We start from the raw sequence: 24,000 nt of genomic DNA, 5'->3' as shown, positions 1-24,000 counted from the left end.
TTCTTTCTTTTTTGGGTCACCCTGCCTCGGTGGGAGACAGCCGACTTGTTGAAAAAAAAAAATAATAATGAGCCAGTATTATTTTGATGCAGCATAAACTATGAGAATAAAATAAAATTCTGTATTCAGAATTTCTGAAAACATTCTCCGATTTGAAAAAGTTGAAAGTTAAAGTACCTTTAATTTTTTAATTTAAGAATTCCAAATATGATTACAGTATATATTTTGTTATATTACTTTTTTTTGTTAAATACAGTGTTTCCATTTTCACTTTTACATCACATGCTCCCCAGTCCAATAAAAATGGCTAATTTGGGAGACTGAAATGATATTACTCTATTGCCATATGGTAATTCTTGATTTTTTCATATGGAAGTGGTTTAAAAAACAATATTCAAAGTTCAGTTGTTTATTTCATTAAATATAGAAGCAACAAATTTGATTGCTTGACTACACTAAGGAGTCGGCTTACAGTGTACTCACGGCTGCTTTGACTTTGGCTACTGCTGCATCATCATTGCCTAATACTACTCGCCTTGCATGAATGTTAATCTCACACCACAGAAAATGTCATGTTGACAATATTCAGCATTAAAGACAATTTATTTAAAAATAAGAGTGAGATCAAAGACTAGTGTTGGCCACTGCAATGCCACTACCCCATAATATCAGTAATTTCATAAGTAATTTATATTCTTGCAAAGTGAGAATTTTTGGTAGTGATGCTACAGCTCATTGCATCTTAAGTCAACCTTTGTAAGATTTACTTTGCAGCCACTGGTAACTTAAAAATTGTACAGCAGCACTGGTCTGTGTACAAGCATGTATGTACTTGCAAATTTTTATCAAATATTTCATAATGTGGTAAAGCTAATTACAAAAATTTTGGTTTCAAATTATTTTCGAATTAAAATACTGTACACAATTTGTAAATCGAGTTCTGAGGTTCAAGCCTAGGTATTAAATATACAGGAGGTACTTGTTGAAAGAAGCACAGGTCCATTCTGAGCCTCCAATTATTGAACCACTTTCCAGGGAAGTTTTATTATATTTGTAAGAAAATGTATAGAATATGTTAACTAAAAATATAAATAATAAATAAAATAAGCAAGTACTGTAAACTTAACATATTTTAATGAAATCTATTAAGACTTTCAATTTTATTCTATTTTACAGTGTGATAAGAGATTTTAATAACAGGAACTTTGTAAAATACTATAACTCAAAAATAATGTATTTGATGCATAATTGAGACTTGCCAAGAGAAAATGCCATTATTTGATGAGTACCCTGTAAGCTGCCTCCGTCTGTGCCCTGCACTGGAGACACAGACCTGCACACTCACACCTTCACAACATACACCAGCTCTAGTACCGAAAACTGTACAAACAAAACGTTCATCTGCAAAAGTGTATTTACAAAAATGTACTTTTAATAAAAGATTTTCCCATATATTATTTCTAAGAATTATTCATCCTTAATAAAGGTATAAATGGTACACTGTCATATGGCAGCACAGGACAATAATGAGGCTTGCACCTCTGAGATACAAATCATCTGTATAAATCTTAACATTTAAAAGTGATGTGTTTTACAAGACGTATAATACCTCTTTGCACTTTTGAGATCAGTGCATTGAAAACTGTTAGTAGGATCTTTCTAGGAACTTTTCCTTGTAAACTGCTGGTAATACTTAAAAAAGAGTGGATTCTTTCATACAATACTGTTCATATACTGAACGAGTTTGATAGCCCATCCTTGCAGGTACCAATGTAAGTGCTCCCTCATTGTAGAACACAATCATGTGACTACTAGAGGGAGCTGAGGATCACACTCCCAACCAACAACTTGCCTGCACCAACTTACTGCCTCCCAGTAGCCCACCTGGGGCTACCTTTGGAAAACTGCCATAACTGTCTTGTGCTTGGTCATACTCTTGAGAACACCATAAAACTAGAATTCTTTTAAGTAGACTCAACGTTCTGCGACTAGTAGGAAGTTTTTCAGATGGCCGTGAAAAATATCAGTGGAAGGGAAATTGTGCCACTAGTAAGTGCACAACTTGTCTGTCACACAACCGTTAAGTATTTCTGTTGTTTAGGGTATTAGAATTTTCCTAATCCTAATACATACCCACAACATTCTACTAAAGAAAGCCTTTGGTAAACTGTCTGAAAGTTTTATAAAATCTTTAAAAGAAATTATATATAAATTTCTGAAAAACTGGTACACACCCCATCACAGGTAAACTGGTTGCACAACCACTGGAAAAAACAACTGATGATTTCCTTTAGCAAAATAAATGCTCTGGCTAAATTGTCACTTCATTAACATCATGCTCCTTGCAGAAATTGGTAACGTTCATGGACTGGTCACTAGTTGTCAATCATGATGTGGGCAACTGCTAGGCATGATGGTGAGAGTGGCTGAAGCACCCTCATTGCTGCTGGTTACAGCAGAGACATAGGACGGCACATGGTTCACTACAAGACGCCTTGCAGCTGACTTGTTCCAAGAACCAACCATCGGTTTATTGCTATCTATTGATGGTGGAGTTCAACAGGAAGGGAACGTACAGCATCTTTGTTTCTAATAGCTTAGCAGCAGCTGCTTGAATCTGAAATGTACAAGATATATTTATTAACACAAATACAAACAGCTTAGACATTTACAACCTAAATAAAATTACAATAAAGATCTGATAAAATGGAATCCTGTAAAGTGGATGTCAGTTAAAGCAGACAAAAAATCTGGCCTGACAAAGGCTCAGTATGTATGCTGAATGGGGTATCCAGTTAAATTAACCGTGACATGGACCAAATCCACCATATTAAACAGCTATCAGGTCAGATCGTGAATTCAATAAATTGGACTGGCCCCTCTTAATTGCAAGTTTGTACAGTTTGAGGTTAGTCCTGGATATGTCCCCTTTCACTGCTCCTGGGCAGTGAGGCCTGCCATTGAATGCCCATGTCATTATGTTATGTCTGCACACACACACGCTCACACCATCGTTATTTCATATCCAATTTTACCCTAAATTTACTTTTTTAATTTTATTAAAGTACCATGTATAATGTTAAAAACAGTGGCCTCTAAAGTGACAGTGCCAAGAAAAAGCATGGAACCTTAATTGTTGAGCAGAAACTTGAATTAACAAGCCTAGAGGCTGGAGTTTCAGTGGTCTGGATGTGTAAGATGTAACAAAAACAGAAAACCAGAAAAAGGCAAGAAAAATTACTTTACAGCCTCTCCTCACATAGCAACGTACTCATTTACCGACTCCTTGGACTTACGACAGGCTCTCTGACCCGTATTTATACCTAAATAATGTACACCTACCATCCGACATACGACCTGCTCGACTTACGACCACTCGACTTACGACCGTGTTTTTTATACCAAATTTCTGGGAAATAAACAACTATTTGTGTTGTACACAGTGTTTATCCTAAACCTTACACTATAAAATACAGTACTAACAGCATAAAAAGTAAAGTAAAACATGAAATACCAAAATAAAACAATAAAATAAGGTCATTACAAAAATGTTATGTTGATATTCAGTAGTAAAGTTTGACTTGTGACCATTTCGACTCACAACCAGTTTCTCGGAACCGAACTTGGTCGTAAGTCGGATGATAGGTGTATATTAGAGCTGATTTCCTCTTATTCTGTTTTTCCAATATACAGTACACTACTGTATAAACATTTAAAAATATACCAGAAATTTTATAAATGGTGCAAAGGTGACATTAAACCAGTATCAAAGATGGTCGACACAAACCCACTACCATTATACAGTGGAACCTCGTTTTTCAGCTGCTGTGTTTATCGGCCGATTCGTATTTAGGCCAATTTTTCTGCAGAAATTTTGCTCCGTATTTCGGCCGTTGTCTCATATATCCACCATATTAGGAAGCTGATGTGGCTTGTTTATTAAGTGTGACTGAAATAAGCCACCATGGGCAGGGAGTGTAGCAGGCATGCAGAGAGTGTAGCATGGAGGGGAGGGAGTGTAGCATGGAGGGAGGGAGCATAGCAGGCATGGAGGGAGGAAGCATAGCAGGCATGGAGGGAGGAAGCATAGCAGGGAGTGTAGCATGGAGGGAGGGAGTGTAGCATGGAGGGGAGGGAGTGTAGCAGTCATGCAGGGAGTGTAGCATGGAGGAAGGGAGTGTGGCAGGGAAACAGGGAGTGTGGAAGGGAGGCAGGGAGTGTAGCAGGCATGCATCAAGTGTAACAGGCATGCAGGGAGTGTAAGCAGGTATGTAAGGAGTGTAGCAGGCATGCATAGAGTGTAGCAGGCAGGCAGGGAGTGTAGCAGGCATGCAGGGAGTGTAAGCAGGTATGTAGGGATTGTAGCAGGGAATGTGGAAGGGAGGCAAGGAGTGTAGCAGGCAGGCAGGAAAGTAGCCCCAGAAAGGGCTTTGATACCTGAAGTCCTTCTGGAGGAGGATTCCCCTTCCAAACAATAATCAGTTCTCCCTCTCTCCATAAGCCAACAAGAGTCTTCAATAAAGGTATGTAATAGTGATATAAATGTTCATCAATTTATTTTATTTAGTTCTCATTGTTTTGTGTATGTAAAACTACAACTAATCTTTAAAAAATGTATTTTATGTTAATACTTTTGGGTGTCTGGAACGGATTAATTGTATTTGCATTAATTCTTATGAGAAACATTGTATCGAATTTAGGCCGACCTTCTGGAATGGATTGCGGCTGAAAAAAAGGTTCCAATGTAGTATGCTCCTCACTTAGCAATGAATTTGTTTAACGACGTGGTCTTCGAAATGGAACTCCATCGTTAAGTGAGGAGAGGTTGCACTGTACTATTCTGCACTTGTAACCCATTTTCTTTTCAGGTCCACTTCAGATAATACTGCATAGTACTCTAGTTTATTCTTAGTATGTCCGGTAGTCCATCAGTACACTGGACTAAGTATGTTTCATTGAGTGATGTCCATATCAGCTACGTAAATGATCAATTAAGAGGACTGCATCCACTTAATTGAAACATTCATTATACAGTGGAACTTTGGTTTTCGTTTGCCCTGGTTTTTGACGACTTTTTCCATCAAAATTTTGTCCCAGTTTTCATTCATCACCTCGATTTTTGTTTGCCATACCATGTGTGTTCGCCTGCCTGTGCCCACACAAAGCATCCCATGCACGTGTTCTAAGTCAGTCTGGCTTTGTTTCTCGTTGAGTGAACATTACGCTGTGCTTTCATATGAAACATTTCTTAATAATCCATTGTTGTTTTGTGCTTGTTTATTGAATGTGACTGCTAAATAAGCCACCATGGAGCCAAAAAAAGTTCCAAGAAACATGATAGAATTGCTTCAGATGAGGAGGAGGAAGAGAGAGGGGAGAACGTGCCTTCTTCAGTGATTAAGGACATGTGCAAAGTGGAGTAAGTTACAAAGTTTTGTGCTGTTGGAAGCTGTGTCTGCAACATGTTCAGTGACAATGCCTTGTCCCATTTTAGGCAAATCTTAAAGAGACGCCAAAAACAGACCTCTCTGGACAGATATTTTTGTGCGACAGGGGTACAGTGACTCTCAAGCTGGTCCTAGTGCCAGTAAAAGACAAAGAAGGGAAGTGACCCTGGATAGGGGATTGATACCTGAAGTCCTTATGGAAGGGGATACCCATCCAAACAATACCCTCTCCTCCCTCTCCCCTCCTTGCCGTCTTCCATACACCAACAACAGTCTTCAATAAAGGTAAAAGTTATGTTAAATGTTCATTTATCCATTTCATAAGTCCTTTATATTTATTTTTCATTGTTTTCTGTATGTAAAAACTATAGTTATTCTCTATAAAACGCATTTTTGTTAATACTTTTGGGTGTCTGGAACGGATTAATCGGATTTACATTATTTCTTATATGAAATATTGCTTCAGTTTTTGCCGAATTCAGTTTTTGCGAGACTTTCTGGAACGAATTAAAGACGAAAACCGAGGTTTCACTGTACTGGAATATTCGGTAAATTAGGTACCCTCTCCCCCTTATTAGTGAATTTTATCAAATCTTTGCTGTAAAGGCAAAATCCACTGGTTAAATTGTACTTTTAACTTCTTTATTTTCAATGTGTAAATTTTGTATACAGTGCTATATTAGGTATGCAGTAGAGTATTTATGTGCACTTTAAACTATTTTTTAACATTCTGGTATAATGGACACCACCTATTAGTCTGTTATATTGAAGGTTTGCTATAGATGAGAAGCTGGGGGTGGAGGAGAAGTAGAAAGAATGGTTTTAGTAGTAATAGTAGTAGTAGTAACACTAGTAGGGATAGTCTTCTTACCGTTATTATATGTACCGTTTCTCTTTTTTTTTTAATTTTTATAAATGTAATAATATGCAAATGTAATGGCTCATTTTTATATCTGAAAGAAGTTAAGTTTTAAATAGCTTACATCTGGGAGTCTGACTAGCAGGTCCTGGAATCTGGTGGGTTGAGAGGGATAGTGGGTTTCACAGAAGGTCCGAAGGCAGCTCATATAACGTTCCTGAATTATTTCCAACTCTTTATGGCTGATTCGTGCTGCAAGAAGAAATAAATTATATTAAGATTGAAGCATTAAATTTTTTTGTTAGACTTTATGTAAATGAATTCTAGACTCGTAAAAAGTACAATATTAAGAGCACAGTAAAAAAAAATTATGTAATCCTTTTCATTAGCAAGCATCATCACTGAAGGCTGAGAGTTTTTTCATTAGATGAACTATGAATGCTGTCACCAATTTCCATAAATTCTACACAGTAAACACTCAAGTTATACCAATTCTGATAACACAAATTCCCAGGTAAATAGAAAACTTTGATTTGGGTGTGACACCTCATCTGAACACTAGATAGGATCAACCTGAGAATTCCCAGAATCTGGCTTTGCCAATTTAAAGTAATTTTTGTTTGTATTAGACAAATTATATTTCAATATGCATTAGAGATTAGACTCATAATTTGCAAAACAGTGATTTTAGCTTTTAATAACATTCTATTTAAATTTTATGGCCATTACTGTAAGTCATTTGCAAAAATCTCCTTTGACTAGTTGAGGAATAATTTCCCTCTAAGCCTCAGTTTAAACAACACACCCACACAGTCAGTTGCCTTCTGAATGTGACCAGTATCATACTCTCATGTTTATCTGCATTTTCAGTCTTTTCATCAGGCTGACTTGTCCTGGGATATTAACCATGGCTGAAGGTACAAGAAAAATAAGTGTGAAACTATGCCTGTTTCAAAGTAACAAGAAGCAATTGATATGCTAAAGGGAGCCCACATGATGCCCTTTGGTAAAGGAAAAACCCTATCATAGTATATGGTAGTGTGAGTATATTGGAAAGCCTGCAGAGTGCTCGTTTAGTTCTGGCTGGTTCCACTGGTTTAAAGTGTGCAGTGGGATGTATAACATAAAATTAAGTGGGAAAAGTACATCTGCTTACCATGCTGTTACAAGAAATTTCCTTGCACAGTTGGAGGAAATTATCTCCAGTGGTGGCTACAAGCCTGAGAAAATGTTAATGCTGATGAGACAGGCATATTTTGGAAGAAGTTGCCATCTAGAATTTATATTGGCAAGCTGTAAGGTAGTCAAGAGCCATTTTAGCTTGCTTCTGCATACTAATGAATCAGGCAGTTTTAAGCCCATGTTGGTTTCTCACAGACTCCACGTGCTTTGAAAGGTGAAGAAAAAAGCACTTTGCCTGTTATTTGGCAGTCTTACCAGATAGTATGCACAAACTCTTCTGTTTGCCAAAACCAAAGAACACAGACATCCTTCCTACTGCCACACTACAGGATGTATTACACCCACCCTTACCAAGGGCAACATCACATCTGGCACCCCTCAGAGAGTGAGGCCTTGTTTAGCAAGTGGTTCATCAATTACAGTACAGGTTGGCCATCACTAATCCGGCATCATTGGGATTAGTGATTTTGCTGGATTACAGAGTGGCTAGGTTAGAATACACTTAATTCAATGGCGATATTTACGTTCAGCGAGTTTGCCCACTTTATGCCCTATTTTTGGCCCATTCTATTGTTCCAGTCTACCAAACTCGTACCTATTTCGCTAGTATTCCATTTATTCTCTCGACCGAGTACAAGAAACCTCCCATTCACCTATTTCAACTACCTAATAAAGTGGTCAGAAATAGGCAGTTTGGCCAATTTCACACAAATTTCAAAAGATACCAATTTCAAAATAAACATTGCAGACATTCCTAGCACTAAAATAACATTTTCTCTGTTCATTAGTCACATCTCCAGACCCCTCTTATATTATGCTTGCTCTCCATTTTTAATATTTATTTACACAAAAAAATAGGAAATTTACTGTTATGTAGACTACTGCATAACAGTAAATTATTACAGTTATTACAATAATTGTATATGTCAAACCATTCGTGAGTGCATATTAGACTGGCGGGTTGGACATGTATTGGACAGTGATGTCATTTGTTTACTCTTGAACATTGGCAAAAATCGAACATTTCCGCTAATTTGAGCTCAATTTTAAGGTACTTTCTGGTGTGAAACCAATCAAAATTATATCTATTTCTGTAACATATCTTCCATTCTATCAAATGAGATAAAAAAAAAACGAGAATATAGCCATACAATACGAAAATACACCGCAAAATTACTGTTTTACACCAAAAGCAAAGTTGCCTTTTTTCTTAATTATGCACTGCGTGCTGCAGGATTTTTTTATATAGTGCACGCTTACTACACAGACCTATTCTCTCATATGTAGGCCCAAATTTACCGGTCACAGCTTATCTGAGCTGAGCTGAGTTCATGGCGACAACAGTGGCTTCAAAGCCACCTTATCTTTTATGGACAATGTACAGTGTATGTGCTTTAAACAATAAGAAGCATTTCTTTCATTTGTTGGAACCATGGCTAGGGCTAAAAGTGAGCAGGTTATAACATTAAATGGAGAAAAAGAAATTGGAATGATTTATGTAGCAAGTAGCGGCAGGTTGTGTGGCAACCCTGGAAATTTGAAGTTGTGCTAGCCAAAATTAGTTCCAGATTACTGATTGCCAGATTAGTGATGATCAACCTGTACTTTTATTTTATTCCCTAAGTTGAGATGTACCTGACCATTAACCCTTTGAGGGTTTTCGTCGTACTAGTACGTCTTACGCGTAGGGGTTTTTGACGTACTAGTACTCATAAATTCTAGCGGCCTCAAATCTAGTGGGAGAAAGCTGGTAGGCCTTCATATGAAGGAATGGGTCTATGTGGTCAGTGTGCACAGTCTAAAAAAAATCCTGCAGCACACAGTGCATAATGAGAAAAAAAAAACTTTGACCATTTTTTTTGAATAAATCAGCGACTTTGCAGTGTATTTTCGTATGGTATTTATTGTTGTATTCTAGTTTTCTTGGTCTCATTTTATAGAATGGAAGACATATTACAGAAATTGAGATGATTTTGACTGGTTTTACAAAGAAAGGTGCCTTGAAATTGAGCTCAAAGTAGCAGAAATGTTCGATTTTTACCAAACTTCAAAAGTAAACAAATCGTGCCAAGCGTGCAATACACGTCAACTGGTGAGTCTAATATTCTTTCACAAGTGCACCAATAATATTTATACCATTTTTTACACTAATGCAGTAGTCTGCATAACAGTAAATCTTATATTTTTTGTGAAAATAAAAATTCAAAGTGGAAAGCAAAAGAATATAAGAGGGGCCTTGAGACGTGACTAATGACTAGAGGAAATGTCATTTTAGTGCCAGGAATGTCTTTCTTGTTTATTCTGGACCCTATTCGGAAATTGGCATCTTTTGAAATTTGTGTGAAATTGGCAAAATTGCTAAATTCTGACCACTGTACTATATAGTTGAATTTCATAAATGAGTAGTTTCTTGCACCCATTCGATAGAAAAAATGGAGTTCTAGCGAAATATTCATGTTTTTTGTCGACTAGTACAGTGAAATTGGCCGAAAATGGGGCGCAAAGTGGGCAAAATCGCCGATGCGTAAACATCGCCGAGACCACTAACTTTGCGAGAGCATAATTCCGTAAGTTTTCTATCAAATTTCAAACTTTTGGTGTCTTTATGATCGGGAAAAGATTCTCTATCTTTTCATAAGAGAAAATAATTTTTTTTTTTTTTTAAATTTGGCCGACCCTGTGAACGAGTTTCGGAGAGGGCCTGTCGACCCTCAAAGGGTTAAGAACCACTCTTTATTCCCATAATCCTCATCTTTTTTTCAGGATGTGAACTCAAATACAAAATGTTTTTAATCTCTAAATTTAAAATCTGAGATACAGCCATTGAATTGAGGAGTGATTAAAGACATTGCAGTGCCACTGCACATGCAGAGTGGTGCAAAAACTCCCTGCAGCAGTGGATGACAACTCATTCTATCATCCACAGCCATCAGCCTTGGCCCAGTAGGGCCACAGCAATCCTTTCCACTCATGTCAAAATAAACATGCAACAGCAGTCAGAATTTAAGGTACGGAAAGAAAATAGTGTTTTGCATAACTTTTCTTTTTTAGCTTTATGTACAGTTTGACATTAATGGGTTATCCTAGGCTAAACTTATGTGCTGTACTTTTTGTGCCCATAATTGTCTGCACATTTCATCATCATCATTGTGACATCTAGTGTAAGGTATCAAAAACTTTGACTAGGGGTGGGACAATACCAATTGTTTTGCTGATGCCGATACTATCATAATGAGCTGATTCCCACTTACATTGGTACCACCGAAATTGGCCAATGCCCACCGATACTTTAGCACACCCTTGTTTTTGATGAAATAGGTAATTTACAATATGCTTGGCTTTTCATGGAGCATCAAGAATACAGCCCATTTTTCTCATGTGTTATTAACACTTGATTTCTTATAAGTAGCAACAATTTCAGGAGCCTAACCCATGCAAACTGAGTCCGCTGTATAATAAGCAATCTTTATTGTTTAAAATAGTGTCTCAGGTTTTGAACCTGAATCATATTTGAATAATCTCTACAACTTCATTTTTATTTCAGGCAGTCATTGCTAAGGAGGAAAAACCTATATGAACTTGTCCTCTGGTAAGGGAGTATGTCTTCTCACCAATGTAGACATGGCTCGTTGCTCCCTGCCTTGATGCAGACAATTCTAACCAAAACAGAGATTCTTGTATGGTCACAAACTCACACAAAAACTACACAAATACTGTATGTAATTACCTATTTGTAGCTACAGGAGTTGAACTTAGCTTGTAGTGCTCCATCTTTAGTATTCAAACTATCTTAAAAGTTTTTAAAACTTTTGGTAGTTGTAAAACTTATTGCATCCACTTGTAGACCATTTCAGTGATCTATCACTGTTTGCAAAGAAAACTTCTAGTGTTTTTTCTGGTAGCTCTTTTCCTTTGCTTACACTTAAAAAAAATTTTAATTTTTTTTTTGTCCCAAAAATAGAGAATTATAAATACTTCTGATCCTGATTATTTAATATAGCACATGTCAATTATTTTCAATATCAAGATTTTCGGTACCAGTAATTTAAAGTCCTTATTGCACACTGCACATTTTCTTTTGCACCTTCTGCTATCTATACAAAAGTTACAATGTAAAATACTATTTAAAAGTGTAGATGGAGGTAAATTGCACAAAGCCAACAGTGGAGGAAAAAAAAATTGCTGGGAGGAACTTTATCGAGACATTTTGCCTGTGAAATAGGCTTCCTCAGTCAATACACAGGGATGCACAAGTAAGTTTATGGAAGCATAGTCAGTGAGTGAGTGACCAGGATCCTGAGGTGATTTGCAAGATATGGGCACTGCAGGTGGCCTACCAGCCCTTTAAAATTATTTATGTATTATTATTATAATCAAAACTAAACACTAAACCTGCCAAATTGTTTATAAGGTGTGGGGTCTTGTCCCTGTGTATCATGCAGGTGTTATTCCCTCACACGTTATCCAGAACTCCAAGGATCGTGCACACAAAATCTACACCTCACCAAAACCATAGAACAGCATAGAAGACTCATCCTTCTGCAGGCCACACCACAAGATATATTACACCTACCCTTGACAAGAACAACCCTGAAAGACTTGACCAGGCAAAAGGCATCTGCCAGGACTAGGACAACTCAGGTGTCTGCATTATTCCATGTGGCAGTTGTGACCAGAAATACATGGAAGAACCCTCCTGTAGCCTACAGATCAGGTTGCAAGAACACACTGCCTGCAGGACTCTCAACACGAATAATATCTGTGTTATACAACTTGACAAGACTGCACACCTAATGTTTTGAAAGAACACCCAGCAGGTCGTCAGGAAAAGGGATAAAACAATGAATCAGATGCCTGGAAGATGCACTAATTTATACACAAAATACAATCCAACAGAATCAAGACACTTTCAGTTTAGCCCAGATCAACTTGCATAAACAGGTCCTCAGGAGGACTGGTAGGCAACCTGCATTCTACCTGGAGGGTATTCTGGGGATCAATGCCACCGCAGCCCGGTCCACAACCAGGCTTATCCTGCAATTTCATGTTGCAATTCACATAATGATCTCAGGAACCTAGCCACTCACCTGTCTACACTTGAAAAACTTTGCTTTTTGTGCATCCTTATGTAGTGGCTGAAGAAGCAAATCATCTCAATAAAGTTCCTCTCCATAAATGTTTTTTTTTTTTTTTGTCCCTATGAAAGTGCAAGCTACAAACAAGATAAACATGCCAATTTGAAATTATTTTACATGTTTGAAGCTTGTTTCAGTGTTGAAGTATGGATATTATTAAGTTTTTATTACAGTATGTCTATTACAAAGTCGTAAAACAAGGAGAGGTAAAAAGTGAGATGCTAGTTTTATAACCTATTTTAATGAGACAAACTTTAAGTAAGAATGATAAACTATATAGAAATACATCTCAGTTATGTAACACTTGGGTAGACTATGATATGAAGACATTCTTTAACTACGTATATATTGACTGGGTATTTCTTTTTTTTTTCCACAGTATACTATCGTGTTCATAAGTGAAAGGCATATTTTAGAGAAGCTTTTCTAGAGAAAATGTTTGCCTTATGGCTGTGATGTACGGTAAGTACTAGGAGGTCTTAAATGAATAAATTACAGTACATTACTATACACATTAAAAAAATACGGTGTACTATATATAAATTTTGTAAAGGCAAAATTAAATACTATGTTTATTTTTAACACTCCACCCATCTCCCACTGAGGCTGGGGAACCAACAAAACTCACTGTCATTCATTCAATCACTGTCTTGCCAGAAATGTGCCAACATCACAATTCAGATTATCCTCTTTACTTCAACATCCTAACCCCTGTTTCAGAGTGAAGGTGCTACCCTTACCCCCTCCAGGACTCTAGTCCAGTTAACTGGTTTCCCCAAGTCCCTTTGTCCACATTTCAACAGCACATCCATTCACTCCTATCTAGTATGCCCAAACCCCTAAAACTCATCTTTGCCTCCATTCCTGGGATGAATCTTACCCCTCATTCCTTCCACCCCAGGTTTATACATGCTCTTTTTCATCCTATTCAGCTTATTATAGGGATTATGTTAATGTATATTCAAAAATAACTCGGCAAACTTACACTGGTTTAACATGGCAATGACTTTCAGGCAGACATATTCTTCAATTTGTATCTTTGTTTTGCGAAGTGCTAGTGTGACATGAGTAATTTTTTCTACCATCACACCAACCTCCTGTCGCAATTGGTCCATGGTGATAGGTCTCCCCATCATAGAATTTAGACAGGTCTGCAATGTGCAGAGGTTGTTGGATACCTGTTAAGAATATGTAATTATTATTTTTAATGCTGTATAGAGAATTCCCAGTTACATTATTCTGCACAAAAAAAAAAAATCAACAGTGTGAGAGATTTTCTCAAATTACTTAGAAATTATTCATCACAAACCAAGTTTTTAAAGTACCATACTGTAGTGTACAGGAGGGCCCCACTTTACAGCACTTTGCTTTATAGTATTTCACTAATAAAGCAGTTTTCAGTTACAGTGGTACCTCGAGTTATGAACTTTATTCGTTCCAAAAGGCTGTTCGAGTGCCATACTGAACGAATTTGTTCCCATAAGGAATAATGTAAATTAAATTAGTCCGTTTCAGACCCCCAAAAATACACTTACAAAAGCACTTACAAAAATATGTTTACATAATTGTTCAAGTTGGGAGCTGTTCGAAACTCGAGGTACCACTATATACCTATTTTTCATTTATTCAGGCTACCTACAATAAATATATTCACTACTCACTATAAGGTAAATGCAAAACTATTTTAAGTAATGTTTGTGCCATATATTCATTTTTTAGTCCTAGCTCTACTGCTCACTTAATATGATAGTGTAAACATATCATCAGCTTTTATACGCATTTGAAAGTGAAAAAAAAAGCTATGTTTCACTTTACAGTGATAATCGTTTTACAGCAGTAGCCCAGAACCTAACCTGCTGTGTAAGTGTGGCCCTCCTGTAGTACAGTGGAACCTTGACTTACGAGTGTCCCAACGTACGAGTTTTTTGAGATGCGAGCCGTCGCTGGGTCGATTTTTTGCTCTGAGTTACGATTCAACATCCAAGTTACGAGCCAGCTTCCCCTGCTTCCCCCTCAACCCAAAACCTGCACACCTAGCTTATTTATCTATGATTTCATGCTTTAATTACATGGAAATCATCCTCTTTCTTCTCAGCACTGTCCTTTACACTTACTTGTTTTTAGGACCCATGCTTAGAAAAACAAAATTTGGCCAACTGACTAAAAAATGTAAGCAAAGCGTAAGAGAAATACTCCCACACTGAGATAAACAGTGCACCGAGTTGGTGGCGTACTGAAGCTCTCGTTATTATAATTATTATTACGTAGGTATTATTATTATTATAACTTCTTCTTTCAACAAACCGGCCATATCCCATCGAGGTAGGGTGGCCCAAAAAGAAAAGCGAAAGTTTCTCTTTTTAAATTTAGTAATTTATACAGGAGAAGGGGTTACTAGCCCCTTGCTCCTGGCATTTTAGTCGCCTCTTACAACACGCATAGCTTATGGAGGAAGAATTCTTTTCCACTTCCCCATGGAGATAAGAGGAAATAAACAAGAACAAGAACTAGTAAGAAAATAGAAGAAAACCCAGAGGGGTGTGTATATATATGCTTGTACATGTATGCGTGTTGTGACCTAAGTGTAAGTAGAAGAAGCAAGACGTACCTGAAATCTTGCATGTTTGAGACAGAAAAAAGGACACCAGCAATCCTACCATCATGTAAAACAATTACAGGCTTTCGTTTTACATTCACTTGGCAGGATGGTAGTACCTCCCTGGGTGGTTGCTGTCAACCAACCTACTACCTAGGATATTCTAACTATAATAATATTATAATAATAATAAGTGAGCTTCAATTCCCTAAATTAACAATAATAATAATAATACCTAGGTAGTAGGTTGGTAAACAGCAACCGCCCAGGGAGGTACTACCGTCCTGCCAAGTGAGTGTAAAACGAAAGCCTGTAATTGTTTTACATGATGGTAGGATTGCTGGTGTCCATTTTTCTGTCTCATAAACATGCAAGGTTTCAGGTACGTCTTGCTACTTCTACTTACACTTAGGTTACACTACACATACATGTACAAGCATATATATACACACCCCTCTGGGTTTTCTTCTGTTTTCTTACTAGTTCTTGTTCTTGTTTATTTTCTCTTATCTTCATGGGGAAGTGGAACAGAATTCTTCCTCCGTAAGCCATGCGTGTTGTAGGAGGCGACTAAAATGCCGGGAGCAAGGGGCTAGTAACCTCTTCTCCTGTATATATTACTAAATGTAAAAGGAGAAACTTTCGTTTTTGCTTTTGGGCCGCCACGCCTCGGTGGGATACGGCCAGTATGTTGAAAGAAAGAATAATAATAATAATTATGATACATAATAATAATGATACATATGTAATACATAATAATAATTCAGAATGCTGACACTAGTTGGCGCAGCTGATGGCAAAACATCCAGTAAGGAGTCAGCATGTTTACATCGCCATGGGAGCAGTTCTCTCATGCTTGCTTGCATTTTTTTGCAGTCATTTGGCCAAATTTCTGTTTTCTAACCATGGGTTCTAAGAAAGTAAGTGTAAGAGACAGTGCTGAGAAGAAAAAAAGAGGACGATTTCCATGGAATTAAAGCAAATTGTATCAGTTAAGTTCAGTGATAAAGTAGCATTACGAGTGTAACAACTTAGTTAAGTGATTAAGCGATAGAAAAAGGATGAAACGCTGACGCTGCTTCCACCAGTATCATCACTCATCATATTATGGCCTATTTTATTCATTCTAGAGTCTATATCATGTTTCTCTGCTAATTATATTGTTTATTATGTCATATTAGATGAATTGTTAAAGATAAATAATTTGTAGGGTTGATAGCATTATATTGAAATATTTTGTCCTGGTGCTGGGACAGATTAATTTAAATGAGGAAAATTGATTTGATGTACGAGCAAATTGAGTTATGAGCTAGGTCACGGAATGGATTAAACTCAAGGTTCCACTGTACTTTTCAAAATGGTTTTCTCCCATCAGGATGGCATTAATGAAGCAATCTTTACTGCATTTAGTATCATACTCTGGCTACGGTAATTTTTTTTCTGCCAATTGGTTGGGACTCTTTAATTAAAAATTAAGATAGTTTTCATTGCTAAATTGACCAATAAAGCATTATTTAAGTTGGAATCACTACAGTTTAGTTCTTATATAAATGTGGTATTCAAACCTAGGCAAAAAAAATTTATTTCTTGGGCAAATTATTTTGGGAGATTTTTTTTTTTAACTGCACTGGCCATCTCCCACCAAGGTAGGGTGACCTATAAAGAAAAATGAAAGTTTTTCTTTTTACATGTAGTAATTTATACAGGAAGGGGTTAGCAGCCTCCCCACTCCCAGCATTTTAATCTCTTACAACATACATGGCTTACTGAGGAAGGATTCTTTACAACTTCTGCATGGAGATGAAAGGAAATAAAGAACACGAACTATTTAAGAAAACTCAGATAAATGTGTATACATATACATACATGTATACGTGGATGTGCAGTGTGATGTAAGTAGATGTAGCAAGATATACCATGGAAATTTATGGGACTTTTTTTTTTTCTGGCATGCACATTACCACACTAGCAGTAGTGAGGTCAAGGTAAAAAGTAAAAACTCAGGTATTTTGAAACTTGTAAATCTATTGCATAACTATAAAAGTATGTTCCTATTTGATGGCATGCAGAGGTTTATAAAAGTTGCTTTTGTGTCACTACCTACCATGATAAATTGACCCACCAAGAGACTGGTTTCTTAACCTCTTAACTGTGGCATACCCAGAAATTTAAATTCCAGTGTATGGCAAGATTTTAAAAAATATAATAACTCTCTCTTTTTTTTTTTTTTTACTTATGGACTGGGAGTCCATTTTATTGAATCAAACAAGACTAAAATAAGTGGAGTCTGATAAAAGCTTAAGATTTTAAGGCATGTTGAAGTTGGCAAAAAAATGATCAAGTGTTGGCAACAGCAGTGTAAATGTGTCAGCGATATTTATTTATGTTTTACAATTTATTGATGCCAGATCATGAATATTTTTCAGTTTTTATTGGTTTTAATGCTTAACACTACTCTTATGATATCAGATATATTCCACGATGTTTTAGTAATTAGAAAATGGGGAAATGCATAGCCTGATATTGCTCGACATAGAATATACAATATAAATTAGAGCAGATAATTGTTTTTTCTGTTTTTTACTGCTTTGGCCTTCTAACTCTGTTGCAATTATTTCTAGGTGTAATATTCCTCAAAGCTTTGAGATAAGTTATACAGTGTGACTATATAGTGGACCCCCGCTTAACGATCAGCTCCAAATGCGACCAATTATGTAAGTGTATTTATGTAAGTGCGTTTGTACATGTATGTTTGGGGGTCTGAAATGGACTAATCTACTTCACAATATTCCTTATGGGAAAAAATTCGGTCAGTACTGGCACCTGAACATACTACTGGAATGAAAAAAGTTTGTTAACCGGGGGTCCACTGTATTGTGTTATCCTAGATAAATTATTTATGTTGTATATTGTATTAAGGCTTGAGAGAATATCCTGGATTAAATAAACATACTGTAATTTCTGTGTCCGTAACACCTGTGTGCCTTCCAGACCTCTGGTAAAACACATTACAAATGTTTCAAGGTGTAATACTTATGGAAACATGGAATTAAGTCACACTGTTAGACTATATTAGGTTATCCTAAGTTAAATCTGCATAATACATTTATTGGCCTAATCCCACTGTTGGTATCATGAAATTTCAATAAATTTTGACTAAGGCATCTTCCTGGCAGTTCTGCACCCCATTTACTGTTAGGAAAGCTGATGGTAGAACAACACGTCCTAGTTTCATTGTTTTCTTATGCTAGTTAGGCATTGTTACCCCATGCTGCACTGCATAGACCCACCTAATCTTAGATTTTTTTTTAAAGGCAAGAGGAAGTTACACAAGACCCAATTAGTTGAGCTGAAGTAAAAAATAATGTTGGCAGGTGGGATACTTGAAGATACAAAAAATTGTGCATACTAGTACATCAGTTGCACAGTCATCACCTGCATACTGGTAAGTTGGACACAGTTAAAAGGTTATGAAAGTGGATCAAGTAATTTACATTGTTAAGTTAGTTTTTTCAGGTATACACAAATAGTTACATAGATTATCATACATAGCAGCCTATGTGTAAAGAACCTAGGATAACCCAAAAAAGTAAAAAAGTCAGACTTTTCTTTCAACACATCGGCCGTATCCCACCGAGGCGGGGTGGCCCAAAAGGAAACACGAAAGTTTCTCCTCTTACATTTAGTAATATATACAGGAGAAGGGGTTACTAGCCCCTTACTCCCGGCATTTTAGTTGCCTCTTACAACACGCGTGGCGTACGGAGGAAGAATTCTGTTCCACTTCCCCATGGAGATAAGAGGAAATAAACAAGAACAAGAACTAGAAAGAAAATAGAAGAAAACCCAGAGGGGTATGTATATATACGCTTGTACATGTATCTGTAGTGTGACCTAAGTAGAAGTAGCAAGACATACCTGTAATCTTGCATATTTATGAGACAGACAAAAGACACCAGCAATCCTACCATCATGTAAAACAATTACAGGCTTTCATTTTACACTCACTTGGCAGGACGGTAGTACCTCCCTGGGTGGTTGCTGTCTACCAACCTACTACCTATAAAAAAGTCAGACAGAGTGACTTATTTCCATTGGGGTCCTTTAGTCTAATGTCAAATAAATATCTATACAATGTTCTTGTGGCTAGTAAAATGTTAATGTACTACAGTAAATGCATTTCTAAAAATGCTGCTTACCTCCTGATGGAACTCTGCCTCAGTGCCATCTGAAGATCTTGACCCCAGCTTCTGTAGGCCATATATAGCCTGATAAGCAGACGTAGTAAGTACCAAGAGCTCATGCCACTTATGAGTGAGCAGTCGTGTATGGACTTCTACAGGTAGTTCCTGGTAGAAGGGAAGACGTTTGGTCCATTGCACCAGCTTTATGGATATGGAGTCACCCAGTTGGCATAATTTGGTTGACAAGTCACTCTTGTGGTCTAATAAGTCATCCAGGTTCTGAAAAAGAATTTTATATACGTATATTTCTCTCCCTTCAGGCAGTGCATGTATTTTATTTTTGGCAAGCTGAACTTAGTATACCATAGACTTAAATTACAATTACAAACATATCAACAAAATTTTACATACATATACCTCATTTTGCTACTTAAAAGATGCGGCTAATAAGACTGTTTTAGTTTCAATGGCTTGGCATCAGACATAACTGGGAGAGCTACAGCCCACCCCACACCCCAAACTTATAGCTCCCATCACAGACCTTCAGTTTATAGGATGCAGGGTGGTTTTTGGAGACATTTTATGGAAAAAAAATGAATCTAATAGGCCACAAAATATGGTACACAGCCTTTCCTCACTTAGTAACGTACTCGTTTACCAACTACTCGGACTTACGACCAGCTCTCCAACCAATTTGCAAACCTAAGTATTGTATATTAGAGCTGATTTCCTCTATTCTTTTTATTACAGTATACAGTACACTACTGTATAAACATTTAAAAATGTACTAAATGTGTTGTAAATGGTGCAAAGGTGACATTAAAAAAAATTCTAAAGATGGCTGACACAAACCCACTACCATTTTAGTATGCTTCTCACTTGACGACCAATTCGTTTACCAACCTACTCTTAGGAACAGAACCCCGTTGTTAAGTGAGGAGAGGCTGTACTGTTTATATATGCATTTATTTATGCACATTTATTTTTATTTACCTCAACAGTTGTCTCTCACTAAGGCTGGTACACATTGACCATCATTCAATCAGTCCCTCAAGAAGTGTGATATCACAGTTCAGATTACCATCTGACTGCAACATCCCCACCCTTTCAGAATGCGGGTATATGCCAATGAAGTAAACAAGCAAACAATACCTAGATAAAGGAACTTTTTGTCACATATGATAGGATGGATAAGAGCAGTGTGGCATGTGTTGAATGGAATAAGTAGTAGATTACTAATAGTAGTAGTTTTTATGCAGATAGTGAGGCTCAGGTTAAGGTATGTAGGAGAGTAGGGAACTGTTTTCCAATAAAAGTAGGCTATAGACATGGTTGTGTACTGTCACCATAATTTAATATATTTATAGATTTGTAAATGGGTTGAAAAAGAAATGTATGCTAGTGTTGAGAGAGTTATTGGATTAAAATGATACTGAATCTGACAAAGAACTTTATCCATGAAAGCAAAGAGGGGAATGTATGAGAGTATAGCAATACCAATGCTCTTGTATGGGTGTGAGGCATGGGTTGTGAATGTTACAACAAGAAGGCTGGAGGCAGTGGAGATGTTATGTCTGAGGGCAATGTGTGTTGTGAATATAATGCAGAGAATCCGAAGTTTGGAGATTAGGAGGTGGTGTGGGATTACCAGAACTGCTATCCAGAGGGCTGAGGAGGGGTTATTGAGATGGTTTGGACATGTAGAGAGGATGAAACGAAACAGATCGACTTTGAGAGTGTATAAATCTGTAGTGAAAGGAAGGCGGGATAGGGGGTCGGCCTAGGGAAGGTTGGAGGGAGGGGGTAAAGGAGGTTTTGTGTGTGAGGGGCTTGGACTTCCAGCAAGTGTGAGCATGTTAGGTAGGAGTGAATGGAGACAAATGGTTTTTAGGACTTGACGTGCTGTTGGAGTGTAAGCAAGGTAACATTTATAAAGGGATTCAGGGAAACTGGCAGGCCGGACTTGATTCCTGGAGATGGGAAGTACAGTGCCGGTACTCTGAATGAGGGGTTTTAATGTTGCAGTTTTATAACTAGTGTAAGCATGCCTCTGGCAAGACAGTGATGGAGTGAGTGATGAAAGTTTTTCTTTTTTGGACCACCCTGTCTTGGTGGGAAATGGCCAATGTGTTAATAATAAACAAATGAATTTGATTCAAAGTGGGAATTATCACAGTTGCTCTTTGCTTATGACACTTCTTTTGGGAGATTCTGAAGAGAAGGGGCAAAAGATGGATGGAAGAATTTAAGAGGCTATGCAAAAGATGGAAGCTAAAAGTGAACACGCACAGAAAGGCAATGTAGCAACAAAAAGTAAAGGCAATATGAGATTGGATATTAAGGCAGGAGAGGGGGAGTGTGGAAAAAGTGAATATATTCAGAAATCTGTGGGGTGGACATGTCTACAGATGAGTCTACCTTTACCTTTGATATACCTTCAAAGAATTTCGAGAGTTTCACTACTTTGAGCCCAGCCATAGGCCAGGCTCATCTGGTGCTTGCCTAGTCAACCAGACTGTTGCTGTTGGAGGCCTGCTGCCCTGCATATCCATCACAGCCTGGTGAATCTGGCACCTGATGAAGATACTTGTCCGGTTTCCTCTTGAAGGTTTCTACACTTGTTCCAGCCATGTTTCTGATATCTTCTGGTAAGATGTTGAATAGTCTGGGACCCTGGATGTTGATATAGTGTTTCCTTATTGTCCCCACTGCACCCCTGCTCCTCACTTGGTTTATTTTGCACTTCCTTCCATATCTCTCACTCCAGTATGTTGTTATGGCAGTGTCCAGATTTGGGACCAAGCCCTCAAGTACTTTCCAGGTACATATTATCATGTATCTCTCTTTCCTCTGCTCCAGTGAGCACATGTTCAAAACTTGAAGGTATTCCCAGTAATTTAGGTGCTTTACTGGTTCAGTGTGAGCCATAAACGATCTCTGTATTTGTTCCAGCTTTGATATTTCTCCTGCTTTGAATGGGGCCATCAGCACTGAGCAATATTCTAAATGAGGGAGCACTAGCGATTTGAAGAGTGTCACCATCGGCATTACAGTGGTACCTCGAGTTACGAACTTAATTCGCTCCAGAAGGCTGTTGGAGTGCCGATACCGAATGAATTTGTTCCCATAAGGAATAGTCTTAATTAGATTAGTCCGTTTCAGACCCCCAAAAATACACTTACAAAAGCACTTGCAAAAATACACTTACATAATTGTTCGAGTTGGGAGCTGTTCGAAACTCAGGGTACCACTGTATTTCCCTTGTTTTGAAAGTTCTCAATACCCACCCCGTCATCTTCCTTGCTCTCATGAACTTTGTCTTGTTATGGTCTTTAAAAGAAAGGTCAGCTGACATAATTATTCCCAGGATTTTTTTTTTTTTTTTTACATGTTCCTTTAATTCTATTTGGTGACCCTCTTGAATTTTGTATATAGTATTCCTTTTGAGCTCTTCATTCTTTTCATACTTAAGCAGCTGGAACTTATCACCATTGAACATCATGTTGTTCTCCACTGCCCACTGGAAAACCCTGCTTGTGTCTTCCTGTACTTTTTGAGTGTCCTCTACCCTAGTGACTTTCATGCTTATTTTACTGCCATCTTCAAATGATACAAAAGTGTGATGGGTGTTTTAATCTATGTCTGCTATGAGGATGAGAAACAGCAGAGGTGCCAAGGCAGTGCCTTGTCACTGAGCTTTTTACCTCATTGATGCTGGATCTTGCTCTGTTTACTACTAATTTTTGTGTTGTGTGTGTTAGGAACCAGAAAATCCATCTGCCTACCTTCCCCATAATGCCCGTGGCCCTCATTTTGTGCATTATCACTCCATGATCACATTTGTCAAATGCCTTTGCAGAATCTGTGTAAATCACATCTGCATTTTGGTCGTCTTCCAATGCCTCCATAATTCTGTCATAATGGTTCAGCAGCTGTGACAGGCATGACTTAAGAAATCGTAATGACGTGATTGCAAACAAACCATACCACAGGCGGGAATAGAACCCGTGATCTGAGAGTCAAAAAATTCCAGACTGACATGCTGGCCTAGTGGCTAGCGCGTCAGTCTGGAATTTTATGACTCTCAGATCGCTGGTTCTATCCCTGCCAGTGGTATGGTTTGTGACAGGCATGATCGCCCTGCTCTAAAACCATGCTGGTTTGGGTTTTGCTGGTTCATGAAATTTGTAATCTGCCATTTCATCACTCTTTCAAAGATTTTTATGTGAGAAGTTGGGGCTACTGGTCTGTAATTTTTAGCTAGTGCTCTGCTACCTCCCTTATGCAAAGGAGATATGTCTACACTCTCTAAGGCCTCTGGTATTTCACCTAAATCTGCTGTTTAATTATCACCTAGATCTAAGCTCTTTCTCCAAAGAATACTGAGGGCTCATGCTCGTGGTACTTGGCACTTCTTTATAAATAGTGCATTCCATGAATCTGGTCCAGGTGCTGATTAAGTGGTCTTGTTATCCATTTCTTTTTCGAAATCTATGGGATTTGTACTGTCAGTCAATTGGTCTGTGTGGCCTTCTGCTGAGGTGAAAAATGTTTCTGCATTTTCTACCTTGCTGTCATTTAGTGAGTTGCTGAACAC

General features: G+C 37.6%; 1 protein-coding gene across 1 annotated transcript; it reads right to left on the bottom strand.

Annotated features, from left to right (window-relative positions):
- Positions 1 to 393: 393 nt before the first annotated feature.
- On the bottom strand, positions 394 to 22,986 carry LOC128693873 (hormone receptor 4). The gene is made up of 5 exons (XM_070081108.1): positions 22,792 to 22,986; positions 19,419 to 19,682; positions 13,609 to 13,801; positions 6,431 to 6,558; positions 394 to 2,617 (listed from the first exon to the last, which is right to left on the bottom strand). The coding sequence occupies exons 1-5, from the start codon at positions 22,984 to 22,986 to the stop codon at positions 2,537 to 2,539; spliced, it is 861 nt and encodes a 286-aa protein (XP_069937209.1). The 3' UTR covers positions 394 to 2,536.
- Between the last annotated feature and the right edge of the window lie 1,014 nt (positions 22,987 to 24,000).

This window comes from Cherax quadricarinatus, unplaced genomic scaffold (assembly GCF_038502225.1).
Source record: "Cherax quadricarinatus isolate ZL_2023a unplaced genomic scaffold, ASM3850222v1 Contig1708, whole genome shotgun sequence".
Classification (NCBI taxonomy): Eukaryota; Metazoa; Arthropoda; class Malacostraca; order Decapoda; family Parastacidae; genus Cherax; species Cherax quadricarinatus.
This window is presented reverse-complemented; position numbering and strand designations above follow the sequence as displayed.

Coding starts and splice junctions, on each gene's coding strand:
- LOC128693873 (XM_070081108.1), bottom strand. CDS start 22,986: ATGAAAGTCACTAGGGTAGAGGACACTCAAAAAGTACAGGAAGACACA. Junction 13,802..19,418: donor AGGCAGAGTTCCATCAGGAG/GTAAGCAGCATT, acceptor TATTCTTAACAG/GTATCCAACAACCTCTGCAC. Junction 6,559..13,608: donor CATTGCCATGTTAAACCAGT/GTAAGTTTGCCG, acceptor TTCTTCTTGCAG/CACGAATCAGCCATAAAGAG.